The sequence below is a fragment of the Sitophilus oryzae genome, unplaced genomic scaffold (genome assembly GCF_002938485.1).
Source record: "Sitophilus oryzae breed Bouriz unplaced genomic scaffold, Soryzae_2.0 scaffold_1789_pilon_pilon, whole genome shotgun sequence".
Classification (NCBI taxonomy): domain Eukaryota; kingdom Metazoa; phylum Arthropoda; class Insecta; order Coleoptera; family Curculionidae; genus Sitophilus; species Sitophilus oryzae.
Window position 1 is genome coordinate 803,910 of NW_022146489.1, and position 10,274 is coordinate 814,183.

At 32.9% G+C, this 10,274-nt stretch overlaps 1 protein-coding gene and 2 long non-coding RNA genes across 4 annotated transcripts in view; 2 read left to right on the plus strand and 1 right to left on the minus strand.

Annotated features, from left to right (window-relative positions):
• Window positions 1-144, minus strand: part of LOC115882589 (cyclin-L1-like) — a 26,211-nt gene extending 26,067 nt beyond the window's left edge. The window contains exon 1 of the mRNA XM_030900782.1: window positions 27-144. Coding sequence (XP_030756642.1) covers window positions 27-64 — 38 coding nt within the window. The 5' untranslated portion in view covers window positions 65-144. The remainder of the gene's footprint in view (window positions 1-26) is intronic.
• A 184-nt stretch (window positions 145-328) lies between these two features.
• Window positions 329-1,179, plus strand: LOC115882586. Of its 2 annotated transcripts, none has more exons than XR_004050209.1 (4): window positions 329-464; window positions 542-763; window positions 846-966; window positions 1,020-1,179. It is a non-coding gene; the product is annotated as an uncharacterized LOC115882586 (long non-coding RNA). The 2 variants fall into 2 exon arrangements; XR_004050208.1 differs by having other exon boundaries at window positions 1,026-1,179.
• Window positions 1,180-2,425: 1,246 nt separating this feature from the next.
• LOC115882587 lies at window positions 2,426-7,279 on the plus strand. The gene is made up of 3 exons (XR_004050210.1): window positions 2,426-2,550; window positions 3,009-3,301; window positions 7,244-7,279. It is a non-coding gene; the product is annotated as an uncharacterized LOC115882587 (long non-coding RNA).
• The last annotated feature ends 2,995 nt before the right edge of the window (window positions 7,280-10,274 follow it).

Consider the following 10,274-nt stretch of genomic DNA (forward strand, 5'->3'; position numbering starts at 1 on the left):
TGCCATACGGTTTTACATTGTTTTTGGTTGAATTTGACGCACTTTTTTCGTCATTTAATGCCATATTCAATCATCAAACTAGGAAATTGTACGTACGAAATGCTAGAAACTGACACAAATAACAAAATGGAAGGCAGAAGGCAGAAATGAGGTTTGTCAAGTTTGACGTTTAATGAACGGAAGTGATGGTGGACATTCTCTATGCTTCTGTGGCACGGATGTATCGATAGATCCGTGTTTTGTGGTCGTAGTAGTTCAAATATCCTATCTTTTGTTGTCAATTTTTTGTTGATATACTTATCTGTGGTTTATATTTGAATTTTAAATTGGAAATTGGCAGTTGATTGAAAAATACTTAAAATAGATATGTTTTTAAAAAATTTTTAATAAAAGTTTTATAGAATATTTTAGGAGCTGTAAAATGAGCAATGAAAACCCTCTTATATTAAGACTTGAGCTGCAAGGTAGGTATTTTACTTGTTAATTCTACTAAAGTCGCTATATTTAATAAACATACATTTTACTGAGTCTACATTTTTAGGCAAGAGCAATAGCCCTCTGTTTAGAGACCTACGATATTTGTATTTAAATAGGCGCCTATTAGCATGGCACGTTGATCACCAACTTGAAGACATTGTCCAGATTTTCAGTGAAGAAAACTGGAAGACGATAAGCTTTACTTGAACAGCTCTGTTTGAAGATATGGTTCGAGAAAGAAAAGAACAAAAAGAATACACAAACTACTACTAAATAACAAAATTAAGTAAATTTAGATAGCATTGTTGAATAATTTGTATTTATCAGAAGAAATAGTGTAGTCTTTCAATTTTCTTTATTTTTTCCAGTTACCAGTAAGACAGAGTGGTATATTTTGGAAAGAAATGGATATAAAAACAGCTTGCAATATTCTTTATTTTACATAAAAAGTCAGGGTAGTGATCCACTGTTTAGAAAGACACATTTTAAGTAATATTTTTATAGACATACATGGGTGATACAAACATATTTTTACACTTAAGTTTTAGATTTAAAATTGCCATTCCAAGAGAAATACTAAATTATTGAAGCTTTCCAGCAGGAATGGGCCTTCCTTCATGAATATACATACTAAAATAGGCCATATTATACTTGAATTATACAGGGCGAGTTAGTTTTGGACTTGAAATTTGTTTAAAATGTACAGTGATATTTAATTATTAATTAATATGATAAAAATCATGTGAGAGATCTTGTTTTATTTATTTGAGTACAGAATGTGTATGGTAAAAGCAAAATCCTCTAGATAATGGAAGTTTATCAAAAATGCTGAAACATGTAGTTTGAAAGGAAAAAATAAGTTACTGAGTACCTGGTATATAATAATATACTCTAGAGCCTTACTAGAATGTTATTTAACAAGATTACTTTGAATTTAATTGAAATATCTAACCTGTTGCTTTTGGTTTAACTCCGTATATTAGAATTTTTTAATTTCTCTTATTTAGAGATTCTAAGATACTGTATTTACTAAATATTTACTGTTAATCGTGTAAAGAATATATAATATTAAGAGATTTATGTTTAATAAGTGTGCACAAGTTATAAATAAAGATGTTACGATAAACCAGAATATATCAAACACTCAAAATTCTTCTTTAATCTTGTGTTGTTTTAGGGTTTGGAAATTATTAAAAATCTACAAAAACATAATTAGAATAGCACAGAATCATGTCAAATGAGATTTCTTTTTGAATTCAGTGCATAATTCGTTGAATAAAAGCAAGACATCTTGGCCATTACATTGACTAACAAAATGTCCTGTAGAAGTTATATGTTGGGGTAATACTATCTTGTTTTATGATTTATAGATGTAATAAGGCTCTATTTAACTAAATATTACATTAGTTAGTTAAATATCGAACAACAAAGTTATATCCTTGTTATATTAATTGAATATTCAAGGCTACCGAACCGCCATCATATTTTCGTTTTTTTTTCTAATTTATATGTGTTTGATAGGTTTGAAACTGCCTAGTTAACTATATTTAGTGTTAATCTATAACTCCTTAACTATTTTAAAGGTTCAAAACCTTTTTTAAGGCAAAAAATTTATTTTTTATGATATTAACAATTACGGATGTTGGGGTAATAAAAATGCGATATCTTTGTGAATTTTGCTTTATTTGTTTATTGTTTGGTGTCATTTTATTCGGAAAACATGTAGCTACATTTCCCTCGTAGTAGTTTAGTCTCCAAGGTAGTGTTATATTGCTAAATTTCCATTTAAACTTGAAATTTAGGTAAAAAAATACATAATTTTCCATCGATAAAACAAAAGAGAAACGCGCGTGGGGGCTCCCTCTAGCGTCAAAAATTATGAACCGAGCGCCAAAACTCAATATTATTGGTCGTTTCGGGCCATCTACGTCATTTTTGGACGGACCGTTGACGATGTAACATCTATGTCGGTTGCGTCTCCAGAATTTTTGTTAATTGGGAGTGAAAAGTGCATTTTCTTTATAAATTGTGCTCGGAAAACATGTGTATTGCATATCTGAACTGCTAGAGAGGGTAAGTGCGACCATTTTCCTACGAATTTCCCGATATTTTTCGAAAAATTCGACCATCTAAAGGCGGCCGGTATAAGCACAAAATCAACAAAAAAAGTCAAAGCCGCCTCTATTTTGTTATTAATTCTTTCTGTTTAGTTTTTTTTATATGTACTTTCTGTTGCTATAAATAGATTTGTTTTCTTGTGGATTGAAAGTACTTTAAGCTTTTTTACCGTTGTACTGCATTAAAAAAAGTTTTAGACCTTAATAGTTTGATGTACATCGTATTTTAGAAATAAAAACCTCGAATAGTGAAAAAAGTGAATAAATTATAGGCAATCGATTTTCTGAAAGCTAGTAAATTTTGTTTATTAATTAATTCATTAATTTTATTTATTTCCTTGTTTTTTTTTCTGTATATACCTAGAGAACTTTCTGTATATACCTAGAGAAAAAAGATATTTTTTCTTGTTTTAGATTATGCCACAAATTATCCAGGGTTACAGATATGGACCACACGCTGCCAGTGAAGATGAAGGAGATTACGAATATCAACACAGCATACAAGATCTTCAAGTCGCAAAGAAACCAGGCTGCCTTTGGATGGAATGGACCAAGGATCGGTATGGGTCTGGACACGTCATATAGCTCAGGTCGTACCTGAGCTCGGGCGCTGTATCCAGACGTGCTGCACTCCGGGAGTGAATGTGCGCCTTTACACATTTTGCTCGGTACAATCGCGGGTAGGGCCCAGCTGGACTCGAGAGATGGTAAGTACGACCATTTGCCTATGAATTTCCTGATATTTTTCGACGAATCGGGCCCTCTTAAAGCGGCCAGCTTAAAAGCAATTCTATTGGCTGAATATAACGTCATTTCTTTTCCGATTCGTCGAAATTTTATCAGGCAGTAAATAAAAGTTTTGCCTTTTTTATGCTTAGTCTGTGTTATTAACTGTGCATTTATTACTTTTTTTGAAATATATTTGCATTCATTTTATAAAAGCATAGATGTATTAGATTAGATGTTTGTTATTTACAAAAGATGCATTTAAACAAAATAACATTTAGGAACTTAATATAGGTAGGTAGATTATTGTTATTGATAGTTTTTCTGAAGCTAGTAAATTTTGTTTGCTAATTCATTGATTTTATATATTTCTTAGAGACTATGTGCTTGGGGTTGGTACACTATACTAATTTTTGTCGCTTTTGTCAAGATTTTCAAATATTTTACTGATATTTCATTAATTTTTCATCCACTACTAATCTCTACAGAAATATGTATATATTTTTGTTTTCTTTTTGAATATCTATAGAAATTTTTAAGAGAAATTATTATCTGTCTTCAATGATACCTATAGTTTCATTAAATTTTCCTAAAATATTGCTACTATCTCTACTATCTATATTTATTTTTTAAATAATTTTTTATTAAATAGCTATTGAACTTTCTTGGTAACAATTTTTTTTAGTACCTACTCATCGGTATATAGGGTGAACCAAAATTACAATATTATCCACCTACTATTTCAAAAACAGATTACACTAAGATTTTTATATATTTTTGTTTTCTTTTTTGAATATTTTTACAGAAATTACTAAGAGACATTATTAGCTGTTTTAAAGGATATAATTTCATTAGATTTTCCTAAAATCATGTTAATTTCCAGGTTACTTTATTGTAATTTTATTTTTATTATACTATTTCTTAATGATTTTTTTTAAAATTATTTTTAATTTGATAATAATTATTTGGATGTACGGTATACAAGGGGTTCACGCAGCTACTTAACTTGTAATATTTTACTATATATTTTTTTATTCTACTACCAATTGGTAAATAAATATTTTTCTAATGCATATATCTGTTAATTTCAAAGACATTATAAATATAGACCGAACATCTCATTCATAAATACTCGTTGGTAGTGTATCAAACATTCCAATGTGTCAAACAAGGACAGAAGAGACAGAGAAGTCTTAAATTTCCGACCCCGGCAACTAGGCGCATTTGGATTGTTCCTTGATTGTTCTAATGGCCAGTGGCGTATCGTTTTTTGGAACGAATTTAATTAGTAAAGTAAAAGTAAAGTAATTAGTAAAATGTTTACTCCATATTAATATACTACATTAACACTTTTTCGTCAGATGAGTTTTGTTATAAGGTCTAATATAATAATATAATTAATATCCCACATATACTTATGTTGAAACGTTAGTAGGTAGTTTTCGAAAATCGCTCCAACGTCGATTTTTAATTTAAACTTTCAGTTAATTCTATATAAACTTTCAGTTACTTTTGAATATTTATAGGGTGACTCAGGCTTCGAAACAGTTCTATATTAGGTTTGTGGTTGGTGACTTTTCTTTCAATTTTTTTCAGAATATGGAGGCAATGGTAAAGCACATTTTAGACATTTTTGTAAACATAGGTGGCCTGAACATATTTTCAAACTAAAGTTGTAGATTTGCCGTTAAATTTCCATTCCAGAAATACCTAGGGTTGCCACCTGTCCTTTTTGAAAAGGACAGTCCTTTTGAATAACTTGTCCTTTTGACTTTTTTGACTTAAAAGTCATTTTTATTTACGTATTTTCCCTGAGAAAATTACCTACAGCAAACAGAAATATTATTTTCGTCCAAATTTAATTAGAGATGTTATAAAACTTATAAATACATCTTCCTTGTTTAGAATAGGCAACATTATTTAGAACTTCCCGTTTAATCTCAAATGATAATTTAGGTTTTAGTTTTACCTTTTTTGATTTTAAAAAGAACTTTTTAAAATTAGTAATTAGTAACGATTTAGTTAGTTCGCAATCGATAGCTTCCTGTAAAGTACTATGTAATAGTTGTTTAATCTTGTATTATTAATGACTTCCTATACCAAAAATCAATTTTTAATGACAAAATTGTATTTTTTTTTTAAATATAAGACAAGATTTGACTTTCGGTCTTCTTCTTGTATTATGATGGCTCTGATACGAGGCAATTACCTTTTAGTCTCTCAATAGAAGGCATTTATCATTAAAAGTATCAAATCTGTGTGCTACAGTATGGGATTTCTGTCGCATAATAATGAATATTACGTTTATTTACAAATCCATTACTTTTAAAGGTAGCTTCATCAGACAATCAAAATTTAGTTAAATGTCCCAATCTTCATGAACTGTATTAAGCATATGTATTGCGGTTTGAATCACCCCGAGAGTCACCCTGTATGTTGACAAAAATATTTTGAAAATGTGCGTTACAATGGCCCTCATCTTATGTAAAAATTGAAATAAAAATTACAAACCTAAAACGTAATAGGTAAAAAGCTTTTTGGAGGCCTGGGTCACTCTGTATATAGGTATGTATAAAACTAGTAGCCTAAGAATTATTTACAGTTCGTCCCATTCTAAAAAGAGGGTATTCTCTAGAAAGAGGTATTTGTACGGTGGTAAAAATTGTTTAAACGAGGCCGAAGGGCAGATATAATAATGCAATAAAATGTAAAAAGGGCGGGTAAACACCTTTGTTTATTTGTTGAGCAAAATTCCTTTAAAATATCGTATATAATGACCAAAATATGATGCAATTTTAAGAAAAAAATATCACTTTCTGGCTTATTATAAAGTTTCAAATGCAACGTTTATATTCAAATTTGTTATGATCTACAACAGTTAAGTAGTAATTGAGACGAATTATAATTCAATTACCGGCTACTACGTTCTTGTTTTAATAGCTCAAAATTCAACAAATATAATTAGAAATTATTTTAATTGTGAGAGGCTCCCTTGTGGGACGCCTATGTACGGCGATTACGGCGCGGCTGAAACAATACCTACCTGTGAAGAGACAAATTCGGGTAATTTGAGCTTATTTTTCCACACATTTGACACTGTCGTACCATATTGAAAATTCGCAGATTCAAAAGTACGTTAAACAAAAGCAAAAACTACTGAAAACACTGAAAAGTTCACTTCGGACTTGATTCCGACTTCAAACACACCGTAAGCTAAACGTAGTACACTATAACGGACCAAAGGCCGTCGCGAGGGGTGGTGGGACGGACGGCTCATTTCATTCTGTAAGACTAGCAGCGACGTTGCCAATAGTTCTAGACGTTTCAGCACATTAAACAGTAAACATGTCTTTAATAGTAACGCATATATCCTCTAGTTAATAACATATTATTACGCATGCTTCTTTAAAAATAAACTATTAATTTAATTAAGAAATTGAGATTTATTGATATCCGGTAAAGGTTTTAAAGTCACCTTTTCTGCAAATTAAACTAAGTAGATAGGCGCAAATTTGAGATGTGGCAATGTCGCCTTCTCTATCTCAGTTGGTTTTTACAGTACGTAGTCAACCTCCGATTGTTTGATCGGGTTAAAATGTCTAATGTGATATCTGTTCCTACTAAATCTATGGTTAATTTGCAAACTTTTTTGTCTATAAACATTTTTTCCCTACCACATAGAGTAGTTAAAAGTTAAAAAGACCTACACTCTTTAATGCCCTGTATAACTGAGGTGTTTTATTGAAGCGCGAATACTGAGACACCCGGTATATTTATTTCACATTTTTAGTGTTACATATACATATTTCTTATTTTACCTTTCAATAACTCTATTCGTTGATTATTATTCAAGATTATATGTTTATTATTAAAAGCCAGAGGGTTGTTTGGGATCTTTTTGTATTTTTTTTTTCTCTTTTCAGATCGCAATCGAATGGGGACACACAATTGTAATTACCAAACTATACTTACTTTACCCATGCAGACGGCTCATGGAATGCTATCACGTGAAAATCCATCAACGCTCCCAGCTAGTAAGCGTGCGGTTTAATGTCTCTACTATCAGGCTCTAAAGACATGACCGCTGAGTTCGTGTTAGATTAATCCGTCGTTTTACTTAGTCTGGGTTCAATATCACAAGTGTCACTCTTTTTCTCTAACGCTAATAAAACTCTATAAGAAATGTTTATAGACTTTTATCCACAAAAACAGAGATTTTTATCTCTATATTTGAAACTATAATTAAATTAAATTAATATCACTTTAACAGAAACTTTCACATGAAGTATCTAATAAATGCCAGTACTTTTTAGTGCTAGTATTTTTATATAATAATTAAGTACGAGTACTTTTTAGTGCTCGTATTTTTCTAAAATCGATAGACACAAAAACAGCAGCGTTGCGGGGTGGTTGCGATGCAATCTGTGGGCTGTGGGGACTGTCGCGAGGGGCCAGTCTCGGAGGCCTGGGACTGTTTCGCCCTGGATTCGTTCTCATATTATTACAGCCCCGGTAACAGGCCGGGGTTCCCAGGTGCTCGTTGCGTTGTAGTCTGCCAGTGGGTATGTTATTCGACCGCTCCATTACCGGGCGTAAGCTTATATCATGCTATGCAGGCTATCCCATGGGGCCGGGTTGTTGTCCTAAGCGTAAAGGGTGTCTGGCGAGTGGGGCTCAGCTCAATTAGAGGACTAGGAGGCTTGTAAAGGGGTGCAGTGGGTTGGGCTCATCTGGCACTCTTGGACCGGAAAGGGCAGGTAAACGCTGGTCCTTGAGTGGTGGGAATGTGGCAGAAGACGTTACGTTAAATTGTCCGATCGGAACGTCATAAAACTATGTGGTTATTCTCAGCCTCCGATGTCGTACTAGCGCCTTGCAAGTTGGTGACCACCAATATAAAACTTTTACTAGTAAAAGTCTTTATATTTTTCCTTCTCCTCTTAAAACTGAAAAACGCAGGCATATAAACTTGTTTTCCGGGTTGCCTCGTTACTCGAAAAATAAAAACCGTCGTCGAATGGTTTTTCTCGACGACAGCGTCAAATTCTTAATCTGATTCTTTTTGAGGTGGGTCGCCCTGTAGCCCGGTGATTTTTGGTCTGGCCAGGGTTCCAAGGAACAAATGTCTTCAGGAATGGAGGATCAAGCTGGTATCGGAGGGTCGAGGCTTGGCCAAGATTCCGTAAAGGTTCGAATTGACTGGAACAACACCCGCCGTGCCTTTGGTTCTCTCCGGTGTTTTGGTCTGTCCATTTAAACGGTTTATGAAGGTTCTATTTCTTGGAGTTATGACCGGTTTAAACCTATTTTTACTAAAACTTTAACGGCATATGTGCCAGAAAATCGGATCTTCAATGAACCATTCATTTTGCTAAGTATTATTGTAACAAAAATTCGTGTTTTTTATTTTTACCAAGTCTGGGTAGTGCTGAATGGAGAGTGCTAAGGTAATGGAGGTTCATAGCATTTCTTATTTTACTGTTTAGTGCTAGTCTGGTCTCTGTAATGTTGAATCGAGAGTGCTAAGGCAATGGAGATCCCAAGCCTTTCATTGTTCTAGTGTTTTCTTTTTAGCGTTGTTTGGGATTAGGTTCGCTCTAAAAATTCTAAATAATTAATTTTTACTGTCTCTATTTTTAAACCAAATTAAATCACCATATTCTAGTCTCTGTAATGTTGAATCGAGAGTGCTAAGGCAGTGGAGATTCCAAGTCTTTTATTGTTCTAGTGTTTTCTTTTTAGCGTTATTTGGGATTGGATTTTCTCTTTCATAAAAATTGAGTTCACAGCCTTTCTTATTTTAGCATTTCTTGTGTTACCATATTTTTCTAAAATTTTAAAACAATAATCATGCTATTCTAGTCTCAGTAATGTTGAATCGAGGGTGCTACGGCAATGGAGGTTCACAGCCTTCCTTGTTTTAAGTCTTCTTTCTGGCGTTAATGGGATTATAATAGATTCTCTCTCTTAAAAACTATACTAAAAAACATAATTTTTGTTTAAAATAATCTTTTTTACATGGTCTCTTGTGAATGGATGATACTATTACGATTCAGAGTAACAGCCTTCTTGTTTTAGTATTCCCGTTCACGTATAAATTAAGTAAATTCACTCTGATTTAAACTGTTTTATTCTCTATATTTTTATATAATTTCAAATCAAACTTATAATAATTTTTATTTAGTTTACTGGTCTTTGAGATGAATGAATTGATAATGCTAAAATAGTGACGGTTCCGGTCTGTCGTTATTTTAGGGTTTTCTTTTCACTGTTGTAAGAGATTGGAATAAGGGACCATTTCTTTTTTTAAATTTTGCTCTGCCCCATTAAATTTTTCTCTGCTCTATCGCTGTATCTAAATTATTTTGCGTAACTCTCTATCTTATCTAAACTAATTTTTCCTAATAATCTCATGTCAAAGCGATAGAGCTCATTTCAAAATATAAAATTTACCCTGTGATGGACAGCCAGCACTGAGGAGGAGGGACATCCTTCTTGACGTTTAATTGGAATGATGGGATGGGCCGTAGTCCAGCATATTCAGCCTAGTGTCAGTGTTAGTGAGGTAAGTCTGAACACACATCTGTCCAGTTCTTTTCCATAAATCTAATTCAAAAATATTTCTATCTTTCCAGAACTATGATCGTGTACGCAGCGCGTGTGAATTTAGTCAGTCTGTGTTAGATGTCCTGCTACTAAAAACTATTTCCAGGTTCTGTCGATTCTGAAGACGCAGGGGCGTCCTTTTCCCCCCGCAGTGTGACGACACTGCCTTTTACGCCGTGTAGCAGGTATCGCCAGTAAAAGAATGTGGAATGGAGGTGAGTTGAATTTATTTGGACTTTTCTGGACTTGGGCATCTTTACTGATCTTCTTTTTATCGTTGTTTCAGTATGCAGATGAAGAGGAAATATAGAAGAACTATTTCTAAAGCATAACGGTCGCGTCGGTTCG